The sequence below is a fragment of the Prorops nasuta genome, unplaced genomic scaffold (assembly GCF_024137725.1).
Source record: "Prorops nasuta isolate Cenicafe-Biocafe unplaced genomic scaffold, Cenicafe_Pnas_1.2 PNAS00008, whole genome shotgun sequence".
Classification (NCBI taxonomy): Eukaryota; Metazoa; Arthropoda; class Insecta; order Hymenoptera; family Bethylidae; genus Prorops; species Prorops nasuta.
The window spans coordinates 656,879-675,206 of record NW_027116805.1 but is presented as its reverse complement, the minus strand read 5'-3'; the positions used below and the strand labels follow the sequence as shown (position 1 = coordinate 675,206).

The 18,328-nt window shown below is 34.3% G+C and overlaps 3 protein-coding genes across 4 annotated transcripts; all 3 read left to right on the top strand.

The window, feature by feature from the left end:
- Positions 1-137: 137 nt before the first annotated feature.
- Positions 138-2,748, top strand: LOC136775382 (ribokinase-like). Of its 2 annotated transcripts, none has more exons than XM_066730106.1 (7): positions 138-278; positions 535-667; positions 759-885; positions 984-1,145; positions 1,662-1,741; positions 1,815-2,003; positions 2,256-2,748. In XM_066730106.1, exons 1-7 carry the CDS (start codon positions 229-231, stop codon positions 2,430-2,432), a joined length of 918 nt encoding a protein of 305 aa, XP_066586203.1. In that variant the 5' UTR covers positions 138-228; the 3' UTR covers positions 2,433-2,748. The 2 variants fall into 2 exon arrangements, with proteins under 2 accessions (XP_066586203.1, XP_066586202.1); XM_066730105.1 differs by having other exon boundaries at positions 1,650-1,741; positions 2,256-2,746.
- A 676-nt stretch (positions 2,749-3,424) lies between these two features.
- LOC136775384 (UPAR/Ly6 domain-containing protein crok-like) lies at positions 3,425-7,182 on the top strand. Its single transcript, XM_066730108.1, has 3 exons — positions 3,425-3,622; positions 3,758-3,919; positions 3,996-7,182. The coding sequence occupies exons 1-3, from the start codon at positions 3,556-3,558 to the stop codon at positions 4,214-4,216; spliced, it is 450 nt and encodes a 149-aa protein (XP_066586205.1). The 5' UTR covers positions 3,425-3,555; the 3' UTR covers positions 4,217-7,182.
- A 1,884-nt stretch (positions 7,183-9,066) lies between these two features.
- Positions 9,067-10,633, top strand: LOC136775553 (uncharacterized). Its single transcript, XM_066730435.1, has one exon. It carries the CDS (start codon positions 9,932-9,934, stop codon positions 10,631-10,633), a length of 702 nt encoding a protein of 233 aa, XP_066586532.1. The 5' UTR covers positions 9,067-9,931.
- Positions 10,634-18,328: the final 7,695 nt, after the last annotated feature.

Genomic DNA, 18,328 nt, shown 5'->3' with positions numbered 1-18,328 from the left:
TATCTTTGATTGCATAAGTTAATTTATCAAATAAACAAAGTCGCCTGCTTTGTGATAAGGAATTATGGATATTTTACATATATATAATAGTGTGTGTATATGTATGTGTATCTGGTATCATCTTAATTTCTTACAGTTACCTTTGGTAAATACAGTAGTTGATTTGTCCATATGGAACTGTTAAAGTTATAATCATTTGTTCCGATTCATGTAATTTGGTAGTAAAAAATGGCAGAAAATATTGTTGTTGTTGGGTCTTGTATGATTGATTTTACATGGCAAGTATTAATGATACTTTTCTATTGTTCAATAAATAAGATGTTATGGTAAATGAACAAAAATTTTATTAATGATAATAATTTTATAAACTAATAACAATGTTGTTTCTTTCAGTATTTCAAAATTCATTTATATAAATTTGTTACAAATTATTTGGTTTCTATTTTTAAATAACACTATAAGTTAGAAGAGTAATTTGACAGTAATTTTTTTATACTTAAAGGTTCATGTTTTATATGTAATATCTGCTTTTAGCTATTCTCCTAGATTGCCAAAACCTGGTGAAACAGTGATTGGTTCAAAGTTTGAACAAAATTATGGTGGTAAAGGAGCAAATCAATGTGTTATGGCAGCCAGACTTGGTGCCTCCACTACACTTGTAGCATCAGTATGATTTATTATTAATTTACATTAATCCTCAAGAAAATTAGCTTAATACCGTTATTTTATGAATGTGAAAATCAATTTATTGTGATTAGTTAGGTGCTGATTCATTTGGCTTTGAATATTTGAAGATACTTAAAGAAGAAAAAATAAATGTTTCTTACATTCAGTTACAAAACAATAAGCATAGTGGAGTGGCTCATATAACAGTAGCAGAAAATGGTAAGTATTATTCCATATATAGACTAAATAAAACATTATGTTATTGAAATTATAAAAAAAAAATTAAAAAATATTATCAGTTTAATAAAATTTTGTAGGAGAAAATAGTATTTGTATAGTGTTAGGTGCAAATGAATTATTAAGTCCTAAAGTTGTGGATTCTTCCATTGATGTTATTAAAAATGCTAGCATTCTTTTGTTACAATTTGAAATTCCATTAGAAACCACACTACATGCATTAAGAGTGCATAAAGGTCATGGTACGTTCAATGTTTCAGTTTAATATTTTTTTATAAATTGATTCATTTATATCACAAATAATAGCTTCCTGTATACCAACATATCAATGATATGTATGTGAGAATATGTAATACTGTAAAAGGATTAGAGTAATTGTTATTTTTACCATGCTGGATTTTTTTTATTCTACTTTGAAAATCTTTATTATGTACAAAATGAGCCTATTGGATGCTCTGATTTTCAGAAGATATACTCATCTGCTTTGGCAAGTAGTTAAATTTTAAATAGTAAAATACACAAATTTTAAAGATCTTCAGGAATATTAATCTTACATTCAAATCTGTTGATTATAAGAGATATTAAAATCGTAAGTCTTATAGGAAATTTAATTATGAACTCTACACAGAAGACAGCTTCTAAATTTGGTGAAATTTTTTTGTAAATATATATATATGCAATTACACTCACTTTATAGTCGTTGTATTGGTATGCAGGACTCCTATATAATTGCTATAATTAAATAGGGATATCAATAGTGAATGGAGCACCTAGCATCAAAAATGTTAATACAGAAATTTTAAGCCTTTGTGATATTTTTTGTGTCAATGAAACAGAGGTAAGCTTGATTGTTAGAACCTTCTGAAATTATACTAATTTAACATCTAGATTATATTAAAATTTATTTATAGGCTGAAATTATGACTGATATTGAATCTTTATCATCAGAAAATATTCAAGAAGCAATCAATAAACTCTTGTTATTAGGCTGTAACACAGTTATAATTACACTAGGAGCTTTAGGTGCTGTATATGCTTCGCAAAGTCAAAAAACCATTACAAGAATTACTACTTCTTCTGTAGAGCCTGTAGACACTACTGTATGTAATATTGTTTCTTGCAAAACTATATATATATTGCAGTCCAAACAATTTTTTGAAACTCATATTTTATCTTTTAATTAAACAAATATTGTGACAAATATTGCTTAGAAAATTGAATACACATAAAATTAATTTATGCAAGCCTTTTTTATAAGCAGCATAGTAACATTTTTATTTAAAATTTTAAACTGTTAGATAACTTCATCATTCAGTTAATTAATTTTTAAAAATATGTATATTTACATACAGGGAGCTGGTGATGCATTTTTGGGGGCATTTGCATATTTTAAAGCCAGTCATCCAATGCTTTCAATGGATGAATGTATCAGGAGAGCTTGTTATGTTGCTACAGAGTCTGTCTTAAAATATGGCACCCATGGTAGTTATCCGAAAAAATCTTTATTGCCGGTAGAATTATTTCAATAATAATAAGAATACTAATTGTTCATTGATTATAAATATTACTTTACAAAATACCTTATCTTCTTCAAACAAATATAATTAATATTAAAAGTATCATCATTGGTATAAAAAATGCTCCATAGCAGATATCAGGTTTGTGTAAATCTACAGAGTGACAGTTAAATGGGAACATAGACTAATAAAAATCATTGCAATAAATTGTTATGCCCTGTTGTTTTAAAATATCTGTAATTTTGTTAGTAGTTTAAAGAGTATATCGATACTAGGAGAGTATGTAATTACTACATATATCATATGTATAGAGTTTGAAACTGAAAGAAATAAAAATGTTATTTTAAATGAGTTAGCTTTGATTTATAGTAATACGAATAAAAACATTATCTTATATCACTATTAATTTATAGGAAAACTTCTTAATATATATACAATAATCTGTGCTCTTACATATTGATTATAATCATATTACGTTAAAATATTGAGATGACTGAACTACATAAAAATGCTTGATAAATTAGTTGTTTTTTATTCATCAGTAGATAAGTATTTCCCTATAATCAAAGCTCATCAAAAGGATTAATCTGTAACAAAACTAAAATAAACACGAAGTATACATTTTCAAATATTTACAATAACTTCCACGTTTTGTTGTTAATTAATACTTCTCATCTGATACATATTTTTGTCTTATTATTTATGAAAAGCATTCCTTTTTCGAAATTATTATTCTTGTTTATGTTACAAAAACAGTAGATGATTGAGCCGCTTGATAGATATATCGGGAAATTCCCTATATAATTCCTTACCTCTCCTGATTTCTAATTTCTACACAGTATACACTGTTCAAAATTGAATTATGCATGTACATTCCTAAATGCATCGAGGGACGCCGACCACCATACGCCTTTATTATTACATGCCGGTCAGTGTACCTCGGAACTAATTGGAACGCAGCTTTCTGTACATATGTACATATGTATACCGGCTGAGTGATAGTGATGGGCGTGGGGCGTGATGCGTGGGCAGTGGGCACTGGGATTCAATTTAAACAATTTATTTTTTAAATTTGACTTAAGTCATTAAGCGTTAGTGTTATAGGCTGTTAATTTTAAAAAAACTCAATAGTGAAATGGTTATGAAAACTGGATATTATGCTATTATAGCGATTTTTATTTTAATGTGCTTCATTGAACAAAGTAATTTTTATTCTAATATATTAAATAAATATATATATATATATATATATATTTATATATTTATTTATTAGTAAAAATAATCTTTTATGTGAAGATCCATTGTGGATTGATGTTTCTACTATGAATTGTTTTTAGGTTATACCATAAAATGCTGGGTGTGTAGATCAGACTCTGACCCAAAATGTGCTGATCCTTTTGATAATTCTACTGTGCCAATTACAGATTGCAAACAAGAACCTACTTTACCACATTTACCCAATGTCAGACCTACTATGTGTAGAAAAATAAGACAGAAAGGTATGCAATTATTTTTTTTTCTAGGTTTCAATGGATAATATAATTGAAAAGGGATTAAGATACATTTATGTTGTAGTTCATAATAAATGGAGATACTTTAGAAGTTGTGCTTATATGGGTGAGCCTGGTATTGAAGGGGATGAAAGATTCTGCCTTATGAGAACAGGAACTTATAATATTTTCATGGAGTATTGCACGTGTAATAGTAAGGATGGATGCAATGCAGCTCCTTATAGGCATAGAAATTTGATACTTCTTTCTATAGTATCAATATTTTCATTTATAAATACTCTATAAAATAGTTGACTACACTGAAAATAAAAAGTGGTAGTAACAGCTTCCTACTCATAGCTAAATCTACCTTCTAGAAGATTAGTTATTTCTACTCATGAGTTTGGTAGTCTTTACCGGACACTTGAGTAGATTATACCATTCTCATCAAATGAGACCAATTAAATGCTTAGAATTTTAGTTACCACTCGAGCCTAATAGTAAAAACAGTTCGAGTCTGAAAGTAAAAGCAACTTGAGCGCCTCTACTAGGCTCATCAAGTATTTATTGCTCGACACTCGAATAGAAGTTACCACTTTTTATTTTCAGTGTAGCTTGTACATAGAGAGTCCTCCAGCTCCAAATTACAAAATCAAGTATGCAACTCCGTCCAAAGCAATTTGTATTTGTACAATAGTACTTAGTAATAATGTTGTAGTCTATAAGAATCAATAATTTGGAAACTCTATTTGCTCTAACATATGAAGGTATTGTATTTTTATACTGGAATATTGTGTTTTATACTAGTACCTGCTGAAAATAGTAAGAACCTTACAAAGAGAATGGAATAAGTATTTTAACAATAATAATGAACTATTTTTTACACAGTGGATAGATCTGTTATTTCAAATATATGTGATGTGCTACTACTTCTCATCTAACAGATTTGTATTATATAAGTGAGAGTAAAGTAATTTTTCTGTTGGATCAAAATCCTAATTTATTGGTTTAAAAGTGATTTATCTCAGCAATGATGCTTTTTTGGATATAAAGGTACATGACTTTTGGACTTAGTTTATACTCAAGAATATGTGATTAAATTTAAAAGTATCATTGTTGTTACATCCTATCTACAAAGTGAAGTGTAATTGCATATCATGTAAAATCTGTCCACTTAATTTTATGGATCTAGTATAATCAATAGCTTTAAGCTCTATAAATATCATCAAATGACAATTTCAAAGAAATACAAAATCACTTTGGAGATAATCTTATAAGTATCTTTTGTTTTATTGCATAAACTGCTGTTTCCTTCAGGATAATATCAAAATAACATAAAATGTTAAGATAACTTTTTATATTTTTTACAAAATGTCATATGCATCAATGTTCAGATTGTATAATAAGAAAACGACACAATTATGCAATTTTATTGCATTTATTCAAAACAAATTGGTGCTTTAATAAAAGTGTTATTTTATCTCAAATTGTAAATTAATGTGATGGACAAATAAAAATTATCTAAGATTTGTTTCCGTTTACGAACTAAAATTTCAAAGTTGCGGAAATTATATATATATATATATTTATCGTTGATAGTTCCCGTGTCAACAACCTTTTGAAGTCGCATTAATAGTGTTATTTTAAATGGTAATGTTTTAAGATATAAGGATCCGTTTGAAGAATTTTTAAAACAAAGGGTTTCTTGTTCACATTACAATAAATTATATATAATTCATTCAGATAATTCCAATTGATATTAGTTTTAAGATTGCGGTTCTGGCGCATTTTCTTACTACACATACGATATTTGAAGATGTTTGGAATAGACTAAAAATTCAAAAACTATGCATTTAGAAAAATCAAAAATGATCTGCCGTAAATTTAAAGCTCTATTAGGTCTTATATTTAGTTATTTAGGTGAAGTTATGATGGGCATGTGTAAAGGTCACTTTGTATTTTTTAAAATTAGACCCCAATTTTTTATTATATTCCCTTGTACCTTGTCTCAAGAGCTTTGTAAAATATTATTGAATTTATAATTTCTTCAGTCGATCACTATAGATACCTTGATTTTAACTTGTACACGGATGTTGGTTGGCTGAAGTAGTGTCCATGACTACTATGCACACACACGCATAATTGGTCACCTACTTATAATCTCTAATCGAAATATCTAATGAAGGACTAGGTAAAATGGTAAATTCATTAGTATTTTCGAAATCTTTTGAGATATATGCCATAAGAAAATACAATAAGAACATATCGGGGATAGAAGGTCTTTTAAAAAACTGAAGGTGATCTTTATATATATATATACACTCTTCAACATTCAACCCAAGGTCATATCGAATATTCTATCTAATAGAATTTCAATTTTCCAAAACGCTTGTCTGCCAGACTTACCAATTCTAATCTTCTTGGAATATATCCTGTATATTTTTTTATTTAGTTACGATTGTGAGACATACTACTGGGTATAATATTTTTTATTCCAAAAACAAAGCAAAAAAATTTTATGAAATGTTGTTACTTTTTTTTAAATATAAAGCCTAAGTACTTGAAAAAGAATATTAATTCATCATTGGTTTTGTTACCTGAAAAAAAAAGAATTAAGAAACAGCTGAGAATCGGATTTTGACGTTTGGATCTTTATGAATTATTTTAGATACTGTATGTATAAAGGTCCGTTCACACATAACCAATCCGTCACCGTACCGTATCCGTACCGTGATCGGATAAAAAAATTATTCAATACATTTCTTAAGGCCGATACCGTCCGTCCTGTCACTGATCGGATACGGACGGATACGGATAAGTTTGCATGCTTCCTTAAGAAATGTATTGAATAATTTTTTTATCCGATCACGGTACGGATACGGTACGGTGACGGACCTGCTATGTGTGAACGGACCTTAAATCAGGAAAAAAATGAAAGGGTACTTTTCAAATGATTTGTAAATCTCTTAATTGTTTTAAATTAATATAGCAATAAAGAAATTATATTGCTTTAATATTACGCCAAAAAGACAAAAGCAAATTATTTCTCTGACTTCTGTTTATTTGGTATTTTTCTTGTGATTTGTCCGAATTTTCAAATCCGTTTACAACGAAGAAACATTCAGGCAGTAGATGTTAAATTGTGAAAAAACATTACCCAAATTATACATTATGTGCTTCATGCGTAACTCTAAATGAATACTATATATATATATATATATCTATTCCGATTTGAGGAGACAACGGAAATGAGAAAAGATAATTGAAATCAATAGATGAAAATGCAAACGAATATGAAATGATTGGACGATCTATTTGATTTGGGAACTGCCTAAAACTCAGGAATAATTTGAATCTATCCTGTCGAAACTTATTAAAGTAGATTAGTCTAGAATATTCGGACGTTGCGTGATAAATTTAACAATATATTCGCGAGCGTTAAAATCGAATTATGAAAAAAAAAAAACAGGATTAATGTTACAACACATATTAAATATATTCACAATTATTTTATTTTAATTGTGTTAGAGGTACAAAGATAAAACTGGAAGTGGCCGGTTTACTTGGTGAATTTTGCCGATTCAGATATCGGCCGGCAGCGGTATCAAGAGAGATAAAGAAGGCTTTACTCACCGTCCTTCTCGGCCAACTCACTTGGCTTGGATCGGTGTACGAGGAGCGAGAATGAAGCTTGGTCGAAGCTAAGCATCTCTTATCGTAACGCGTTCGTAATATAAGTGGCCTAAGAAGGATAGGAATTAAGATTCAAAAATACTTTCACGTTACTGGTTAAAGTCCGAGCTTATAAAAATCAAAAAAAAAAAAAAAAAAGAAAAAAATGAGAGAAAGATACTGGGAACCCCCAACATCTGGCGACCCCACTTTGGATGGTTCACGCCAACGACCTCCGCAGCGACATACATATACATTCACCACATGCTTAAGTATGACGTACAAACTACAAATTTCTATGATAATATACAAGCGCGATATAAGAATGATTTACACTCTATCATATATTAGGAAATTGACTGTTGATTTTTTGAAAAGATGCTGTTCGAAAAATTGGTGTGTATACCTCTTATGTAACAGACACTTACGAATATATTTGTAGTGTTACACCCTCTTTGTTGTTAAATATAAAATAATCGTTTAAATATATATCAGGTATAGCTCTATTGTTAGCGTCTCAAAAACTTTCAAATAACATGGATAATTTTCAGTCAGAAGTTACTGTATTATTTTTAAGCAAAATTTTTAATTAAACATTTATTATAGATTAAAAATTTCCTAATTTGAAGCTTTCTATTAGTCACCGGATTATTTTAGCGATGTCTGGCCAATAGGAGGAGCTCACCAGATAGACCTACCAATAGGAAGTCTTATTGAATTAATCAACACTTTTTCATTTATATTTTCTTAATTAACAGTTAGTTACAAGAAACAGTGCGCAAACTCTTCTTAGAATCACCAAAAATGTTAAAAAATTTCGACTTGTGACAATGATTGAGTGACCACGCGTTATGTATATGTTACCTGTATATACGGGAAACTATTAAAAACAACAAGTGAAACGTTGACAGCACTGTGCCAAGATCTATTCTAACCATATTAATTAAAACCTCCTAAACCGCCTCACTTATTTCGTAAATAGGACAAATTTTTACCCATATAAAACAAGACCAGGAAACACATTCTAGCTTAAAAAAATATATAAAAAGCATTTAAAATCACCATCGTTCGCGTAAAAGTCCCAAAGTACTAAATGTATATAGTTGGAGCATTTCGTTTAAACACAGCGTTAATTGTACCTCGGGTAGTTTCATACTTTAAAAAAGAAAAGCGAAAAGTCGCAATATCCATGCAGCATTTAAGCAAATTTTCATATAAAAATGAAAAAACGCGAGGAATATTGTAGGCGAAAGCGTTGAACGGAGTGGCACCGTACGGATAACCGTCGCAGGGACTAATGATCGGTGTGAGGTCATCGAGATTACTCGCGTTATAGGAATGAAGCATTGCTGGGTGGTCCTGTAAAGCTTTCACGGCACGTAGGAAGGAGAGTCATCCTTCGGTGTTCGTTGGGACATTGGAAGGAGCGAGCGATTTGAAGGAAGGGGGGTCAAGCCATGCAGCAACGGAAAGCAGAAAAGCAATAAGACTGAGAAATATGAATATATCTTTTGAAAGTCGCCTTATCCCAGGCGCGAGGCACGGGATGTACGTATGTCGGTGGTTGTTGAGAAGGAAAAAGCTTGGTGCGCGCAAGAAGCGCGGTGAGAGTGAAAAAACGTGTACGCGCGCGCGGGCGCTGGCGCGCGTCACTTTCGAGCGTTCCGCGAAAATTTCCTTTTCCGCCATGTCGATGTCGGCCGCTGACGTCGACGGTGGCCCCACGGGGAGCGCGGAGAGCGTCGATCCTACGGAGACGTACGGTGGATGCAATGTTGGCTCTCTCGCACGCGCGTGTTTGGGGGGTGGGGCCCCGCCAGCGTGTTACCCCCGACCCGCGTCTCACCATCCCCCCTCCTCTCGACGATCGCGCCTCGACCTATCAAGTTTTGAGCAGCGTCCGCAGCGTCTGCAAGAGGAAATGCGCGACACACGCGATCGTGTGACGTCAAAGAGGAGGACCAAGGCTCTCCAAGAAGGAGCCAAGAAACCCCGGGCCGTGGGCCCAGGCGGCCGGCTCTTCGGGCGCGCGTGCGCGCGCGCGCGCTGGGGTATTAGTCACGGCACGCGCGACATCCACCCGCTCTCAAGTGGGGCAACGCACACCTACGTGCCACGCGGATGGAAGGATAAAAAATCCTTCGGGGGTCCGCGAATACTCAGTTTTCAGCAAACCATTACACCGTGATCACTGCTCCTATCGTGTGCCATCGCACGTACCGTGAGGAGGACCCCGTCACACACCACACTCTTCCGCTTCTTTCGACTTGTCCTTACGCGGGAGCACCGAGCTTCGAGCTTCTTCAATTTTTATCTCTATCGAGAGACGAATCTATACTCGTGGAGAGTATGTGGGGTTTTAAGAGCATCGTTTACGTCTGCGTACTGTTGGCTACGATATTCGCAATGTCGAAGAGTACGGAGGCCAGGAGCTTGCGTCGGCATGGTCATCGTCAGTCCAGTCGCAACCTCGAAGCTTCGGCTGACTTGGAGGACCAAGCGTCCGTGGAGAAGCTGGTGGCTCGTCATCGTGATCGTGATCTGGAGTTGAGGGAAGAGAGACGGAGCCTGCACGGACACCAGGTGAAATCGATGCAGGAAGGTGGTCCAAGGAGGAAGAGACACAACAAGCACAGCAGCAACGTGTCGCAGAAGATGATGACCGCGCAGGATGCGAAGGCTGCGCAGGAGTTCATGAGGGCCCAGCAAGCTCAAGAGGCAGCCAAGTTGACCTTGGATCCTGGTATCTATGGCAAAATCGTGGAGGATTATCAACTGGAAGTTAAGGAAGCTCAAAATAGCTCGATTTGTAACTACACTGTGGTGCCGATTCCAAATGTGAGGGGTAGAAACCCGAGGGACCTGGAGCACGTCATTTGCAATCATGCTGGGAGCAGGTGTCAAAGCTTGGGCCAATATTGCTGCATTCAGACATATCGGGAAATCGAAGTGACCTACGGGGACAAATCATCCGAGGTTTTAAGGATCTACGCTGGCTGCGTTTGCGCCTTGCAGCTTATAGAGATGGATACGTTATCCTTGGATGACTGAAACTTGGCCAAGTTGCCTTGGTTTCTTCTTTTCGCATTGAATCTCGAGGGAAAGATCTGACGGTAACGTTGAAAGAGAAATTTATATTATAGAGAGTTCCTATGTACCATTATCGTACGTACAGTCTTCGTAAAGAGTCTATTAGTCTTAGGCGTTGCTCCTTGATTTAAGGGACCAACGCCCAAAATAATACTCCAAATTGTTCAAGTTTGTGAATGTTGCACCTACAAATTTTGATACTGTAAAAAAACTTTGTAACAGTTGGCTGGTCTAACTGGTTAATCATTGCAATGATTGTGTGAAAGCTGCTGAAGATGGATTAGATATGATGTAAAATTCTATTGGCTAAATGTTCAATGACGTCCGTATACGGAGAACTTATCTCTCTGTTAAATGTTTGACGTTATTTTCTGTTGTTGCGACTCTGCGCTGTATTACGAAATGTACTTGTATAGCTTGTCTGTGCTATTTATAGAAACAGGTATTTTTATAAACAGACAATGTGTGATAGGTCGTGTTCAAGCTAAGTAAGCTCTTTAACTGATTCCCAAATTAATATGCCAGCTCATTATACTCACCACAAATTGTGTATTCTTTGACACGACTTTAATGAATTGATCATAATCACTGTAGTAATAATCATCGAAAATGACAGTACCATACACTCTGTAAATATCGTTTATTTATTACATTATTTATTTATCGTCTCATTCTTTCATTTTCATAATTATTTATTTATTTATATTTATATTTATTAGAGTTCTTTTACCAAGAAAATTGCAAACGATTGTTGTTCTTTTATGGAAAAAAACATAAAAATTGTAATGTAAAAAATCCATTAAAAAGAATAGATGTGAAATAGTTCAGTATTTTATAACGATTTGTCAATATTATACTCCAATAGTGTATTTTGTACGTTAAGCTTCTCTAGTACTATTTTACATCCATACATATAAGGAGATTTTGTAAAACTTACGTTGATCCTCAACAAGTATCAAAAACAGTATTACAATAAAATACATATTTAATTAAAATTACACCATTTGATTTTTATCCTGTCAAGCAGTTATCATCCACTAAAAATATCCTTTGTGAATCACGCGTCCCTACTTTCACCTAATAATTTTCAGAAAATTACACACAAGAGTAACAACCGATAATAAACTCTTGCAAAACTTGCTAAATTACTGAAAATACCGAATAAGCTTGATAATAAGACAGAAAATTTTTTTTGGTTGCTTAGTATTTAATAAAACTGGAATATATATGAAAGAAAAATAATTTTTTTCTTAGATTCCCACTTATAAAAAGTATTATATCCCTAAATGTATGTAGATATACGAAACAGTTTATTTCTAAAACATGTCGGTGCAGTAAAGAAGTTTTCTACTTAAAAATCTACATTAAATTTATTATGCGGCAAATCTAATAAAGCAAAAATCAGGATACAGCAACTGAAAACATTTTTAACAGCAAATACTTCGTTTATATTCTGACTTTGCTAAGAAAAGCCCCACCTTTGCATTTGTTGATTTTCGGCCACGAAGATCTTTTTGTTTCTCATGCAACACAAAAAAGAAGTTGATTTTCTTTAGATTTAGTTGAAGAAAATCTAAGAAAAGTTCTTCAAAAAAATATATATAGTTTAATATCTTTTCAGTAGGGAAACAAAACTCGATCTTTACTAAATTTCTTCGTTAAACGAAACAATTGGGTCACCGAAATGAACATAGCGAATAAATAAATTGCAGAAGAAGGGAAAATTTAAATTAACAGCGGGGAAAACCGAGCTCATGTCAGGGGGTAAAATTGATATCGAGGGTGCATGTACGTCATTGGATTATAGCTCGAAAAAAAACAAAAACAATTAAAGGTTTAAAGCAGGCGAGAACTGGTTTGCTGAATCGTGGTTTGAATGAAGTCGGGGGGATCGTTGAGAGTTGGTTGGGATTCCCGGGAAATCTTTCCCTATTGGAAGGCCAGACGGTTTGGTGCTTGGAGGAAGATACGCTTTCTCGAGGATTCTTCGGCGTTAGCTGCTGTCGCGCACGTAGCACCCGCCAAGTCTGACGCAGATTCTACGGTGTCGTTGGACGCGGTGATTCACCATAAATTCCTTGTACGCGCGAGTTCCGCCGCAAGGGACTTTCCGAACTTACGAAAGGACACAGGAGCGAGCGAGGCCCCATCTATTAACGCTCTAATGAGCCAACATCTTTTTAACGAACGCGAGCATCCAACTTGCATAACGTGAAGCTTGTTCCTCACCAGACAAGCCTACAACAGCAATAAGATCAATTTTCCCTATCGTTCTCTCTGTTGTATTCGATTCGTGTCACGTTTCTGTGCGTTGTAAAAATACAAGGAAAAGACAAAAGTTCCCTCATGCTGTTTTTTGTGCGTATGCTGCTTAAAAGTTCACTTACACCAAACAAATGTACAGGAACAATTAGAGCAGCTTTCGTGATGGTTGTTTGTGTTGTACTCGTGTCACGTGTCTGTGCGTCACTAAAATGCAAGAGAAAAACAAAAGTTCCCTTATGTTGTTATTTGTGTGTATGCCTGCTTAAAATTTGATTCGCATCAAACAAACGTGTAGGAGCCATTGGAGCAACTTTTGGTTGTTTGTGTTGTTTTCGTGTCAGGTGTTTTTGTGCATGGTAAAAATGCAAGAGACAAACAAAAGTCCCTTTATAGTGCTATTAATGTGTATTTAGTTTAAATGTTCATCCACACCAAAAAAGATACAAAAACGCAGAACAATTTTAGCGATTGCCGTTTGCATATTATACAATAGACATATATCTTGCTGTGCTTAAAAGTACTGTAAAACATTAAAGTTTGATGTTTTTAGTGTGGACGTAGCTTTAGGATAGCCTTACTCTTTTCACCTCATTCTATATATTTTCATTTTTGCTCGAGGCTCCTTTAAACTTAAACCACGTAGGGATGCCCCGAAATCTCACTGGACATCCTGTATGACGCATCGGTAGAGAAGTTGAAGAACTCGTGAAATGATACACTCCATCATTTCTTCGATCAATTGGGCCAGGCAACAACGGTATTGCGTGCTTCATTCATTCATTCATTACTTCCTAGAATGAACAGTGATGAGAGAATATTTTCCTTTAGTTTCACCTTTCTACCGTAAGATATTCTAATTGATTCTCAAAAATTCGTGAATATTCAATCAGAGATCGCTAGAATTGCTTCGATAAAAAAATGACTTGTATTTTGATATTGATCGTGAGTGTACTACGAGCTGCTATCTAAGAGAAATTTATCTCGTGCGATTTGAACTTTCTTTTGCACAAGTGACTAATAAAATGACAATGTAGAAAGAAATTATTTCATTGGATGCTGGATGTAGCAAAAATTGAAGGATGATCGCACGTCATTATTCACTTTTCTTCATACTGTTTGTTATAAATATAAAACTGTAGCTCTCTATGGGGATCAGTTACAGGTATTGCGATGCACTTTTCAGAAAACATAAAGAAACCAGTTTATCTATCAAGAATGATTTGCATTGAACAGCGGTATGAAGCAACTAAAGACTCTTAATTTATCGTACGAATCTCTCTCTCTCGCCTGACACTATCGTCGCGAAGGGAAATTATTATCTCGTAAGAGTTCTCTGACGTACGTCCAGCTACGCGCGTTGGGGGAATCACACAAGGGACTGGGAACCTGTGATACCCCGTGGTGGAAGCCCCACTGTTCGTGTCTCCGTAAATGTCAATTCAAGGCTTTCGAAAACAAGCGAAACGTAACAACTTACACAAATCCCACGAATCTTCTTCACATAATTAGCCAGCTGCTCTCGACAAACCTGAACGAATATATTTCAGAAAAATTGCGTTTAGAAACGAGCACGTTATAGGTTATGATAGAATCGTTAAAAATCATTTTAACAATGGTAATGCTTAATAAATATATTAACAATTGCATGGATACCCTGAAAAATGAAAATTCTCTGATAAATTTGAAAAGAAGCGATCGTATCTTTAGATAGGGCAATAAAATCTCACGCTTGGTCTAGTAGATAGCTTTATATTGTTCGAAATAATTTGTTACAATATCTGGTCATTTAGAGTGATTGAATTTGAATGTGTCAGCTTTACAATGGAGTTTAACTACTTACTTAAACACACGTCCAATGGATTGTTTTTAATGGTAAATAGAATTAGATGGTATTGTGCCACAGATTGATCGATGTATAGGTGAGAATACAGATTTGTTGAGATAAAAGAAAGAGGATGTAAACAACGAGATATACCGACGGTGTCCTACTCCCACATCGTGAACAGCGCGTCTATGAATACGCGTGGCGAGTCATATAAAATGTAAAATTACGCATCTGACGTCATAGGCGTGAAATTAAAGAAAAAAGTATAAAACTCCGATTAGAATGCGGTTTGCGATTGACGTCAAATTTGAAAAGATTCTGCTCACCTTATACTGAAGTCGGAATAACATTTCTACGCGTAGGATGTACCGCGAGATACCGCCGCGACGCCCGTTACAAGATGTACGCGTGCGTGTGTGTGTGTGTGTGTGCGCGTTAGTACGTGTACACGTGTATCAAAGGCTATATACCTTGCCATATGCCTCGACAATCAGGGTTTTGGCTTAAATTATTGAGGTTATTAGCTTAATTCTCATTATTCAAGACATGTCCTATTAGACTTTCAGATGCTAGATCTGAGATCACAGTTTCAGGAATACAGAGCTTGGGGTTTAGTTTTAAAAGTATAACCCCTTGTAAGCCCCCCTCCTTCGCACACCCTACAAGGTCTTTATTTTTTAACTTTTATCTCTAAATCTCATATATAAGGAAATCTAAAATTCAGATTAAATATCTTTTAGACTTTCACATACGAAATCTAGGTTCACCGTTGCAAGATACAGGGCTCGTGGTCTATTCTTGAAATTACGACCCTGAATCTCGCGTTTAAGATTCTATAGTCTTGTCAAAAGTCTTGTAGTCCCCCTTCCTTAAAATACTTGATTTTTTTTAAAATAAGCTTCAAGCCTAAATCTCATATAAGAAAACCAAAGGCTCTGCTTAAATGTCTCATATACTTTCACATACGAGATCTAGGGTGACTGTTGCAAGAATATAGGGCTTGTGGTTCATTCTTGGAATTACAACCCAAAATTTCCTATGCGAAAATCCATAATTTAGAGATTTGCGATCGTAATTTCAAAAATGTAGCGCTTATAATCTACTTTTGAAATTTTTATTCTAAATCTCGTGTGCAATAATCTATAGTTTCTCGTTAAGCGTATTCCAAGCTCTTTATGGGTAGAATCTCAACGTAAACGAAGCTTTTTAAGAATGTTAAGCTAAAGATCATGAACGGGCTTGGTATAACACTGCTTATCAGATGCAGCTTATTACGCCCCCAGACCACACTTGGCAAATCTATAAATTGCCAACGTCAAACTCCACCGTGCTGCAATCCCTTTTTCCTCGTCCTTTAAATTCCACCTAACGTAACCATAGTACATTCATATGTGTGGATTGGAAAGGTATTAACGAACCTGCACGATTACTTAAGTTCTTCCCCTGAAGTAGTCATCTTCCCATCGACACCTTTTTTCACTTCTTCGCTACACGTAATTGACAAAATACTCTGCCATTTATTAAATTTTTCTCATCTTAAGTATATACGCACTACTACATCCAGCAGTCGTTATTAGCCCTGCGATTGTACATATCACGTCAGATATCCTTCGCAACATCTGCATCCCTCCCCCTTCCCATCCTCCCCCGTCCCTATAACGCGTCAAGCAGCGTCGAGAAATATATCGCAGAATTTTTAATTAGCAAAAATTCTACTTCTACAAAAGATATACGCTATTTATCCTCCTTCTTTCCTTTGATGCCATTTCCAGAGACTACACAGAAGAATTTATTATACTTTTTTAATATCCTCGGTATTAAATAAGGGATCGCGGAATAATTTTCACCTTCCTTTATTACACAATGTAGTTTATTATACGGAAGAAACAGAAAAACTTTAAATAATCCGCGGAGAATTGCACTTTACCCCTCTCTTTTGCTTATTAATGATATTTGTCGATTCAGCAAAAGGCCATCCAGTCGATGCATTTGCAGTATGTAATTATTTTCACCTTTATCCATACATGTAAATATATAATATTATAACATAGCTTTATTTGACATTTCCTTTCCTATGGTTAAAAGGAAAATAATTATTTAAGAATAAAGCGATCCAGTCATGTGCCTACACAGCGTCCTTATATTTTTTGCTCTGCATGTATTTAAAATGTATATGATATCAACAATCTTGCTAATAATAACACGGCGAAATCGCGTTGTCCCACTGCAAAGATTCCTGCAAAAATAATCAACATTATTGTTCTTTCACATTTTAATGACGCAGTGTAGATTAATGTTCTTCCTCCGTTAATGGGTTTTTGTTAGGGAATATAATTGATTCAGCTGCATACGTCACGGATCTTGTAACGTCATTCATGATGCCACAACCACATTCCGCTTCCGCTTCTACACGAGCCAATCGCTCATTACCGGAGCATTTATGTAACGTACTTCCTGCTTTAATCGGAAAACGGTTCGCGAACTTTTCCTCCCAGTCTTCTTTCCTTCCACTCTCCCTCCCTCTCCCTCTCTCTTTCTCTCTCTTCCTTCCTTCCTTTCTTCCTTCCTTTCTATATATATATATATATATATATCTACTCTTGAATCTTCTAAAATCCTTACTTAGCAGAAAACATAATGAATTCGGAAATAACAATGTTGTAGCTTGATTATTTTAGTATTCTTGCTTGGATCGAAATATTAGCTGTACGAGCAGGTGTCCGAAAAATCTAAAAGTTTAAAAATACGGTTAGATTACATGTTGTTTATTCTTAATATAATTACACGTGTTGCTGAATTTTCCAATGGAACAATAATAATCAAGCATCGAATGCAGTTTAACAAGAAACCTACGTTTAGAAATATTAGCAAAAATAGATTCTATAGTTACGCTTTATCAAGCATCGTCGTGAGATCTTTCAGATTTTTACACGCGATGCTATTATCCGTAATAATTTTTGATTAGATATGTAAAGTATGACGATGAGTTTCATGAATTTAAAGCAGTTCATTCCCGCTTACGTTTCCTGCCAAAAGTTCTTGCGATTATATATTATCAAATACGATCTTGATCTGCGTTTTATACAAAACATGTAATAATAAGCTGTGTATTACAACTTTTAATAAATTTCAATAACTATTAAATAAAGCAAGTACAAATAATGCATGACCTTTGCTGAATTTTCAAGGATGAACTATTTTACAGATAATATGTACACAACGTGGGTTATCCTTGTTTTACTTTCATCAAAGTTTGACAATTGGACGAACTTGAATTGGGGAAATTACGCGTGGCAGTTTACACTATAGTAAAACAGTTCACATAGTTTTACGCGCTGTCACCGAGCTAGACGTTTAATTACGGAAAGATCGAACAGATTCCAAACTCTCAACAATTCTAGAAAGTACCTGTATATTGTTTAGTACATGTATAGTGGTTCGGTCATTATCATTATCATTAAGTTGTAGTTTTCCAGATTTACACAATGACAATGAACGATCGGTTTTTAGATATAGAAAGTCACACAGAGAAGCTTCCCAATGCTATAAGTAGAGATAACAATTAA

Coding starts and splice junctions, on each gene's coding strand:
- LOC136775382 (XM_066730105.1), top strand. CDS start 229: ATGGCAGAAAATATTGTTGTTGTTGGGTCTTGTATGATTGATTTTACA. Junction 279..534: donor TGTATGATTGATTTTACATG/GCAAGTATTAAT, acceptor ATCTGCTTTTAG/CTATTCTCCTAGATTGCCAA. Junction 2,004..2,255: donor TAGAGCCTGTAGACACTACT/GTATGTAATATT, acceptor ATTTACATACAG/GGAGCTGGTGATGCATTTTT.
- LOC136775553 (XM_066730435.1), top strand. CDS start 9,932: ATGTGGGGTTTTAAGAGCATCGTTTACGTCTGCGTACTGTTGGCTACG.
- LOC136775384 (XM_066730108.1), top strand. CDS start 3,556: ATGGTTATGAAAACTGGATATTATGCTATTATAGCGATTTTTATTTTA. Junction 3,623..3,757: donor AATGTGCTTCATTGAACAAA/GTAATTTTTATT, acceptor AATTGTTTTTAG/GTTATACCATAAAATGCTGG. Junction 3,920..3,995: donor TAGAAAAATAAGACAGAAAG/GTATGCAATTAT, acceptor TTTATGTTGTAG/TTCATAATAAATGGAGATAC.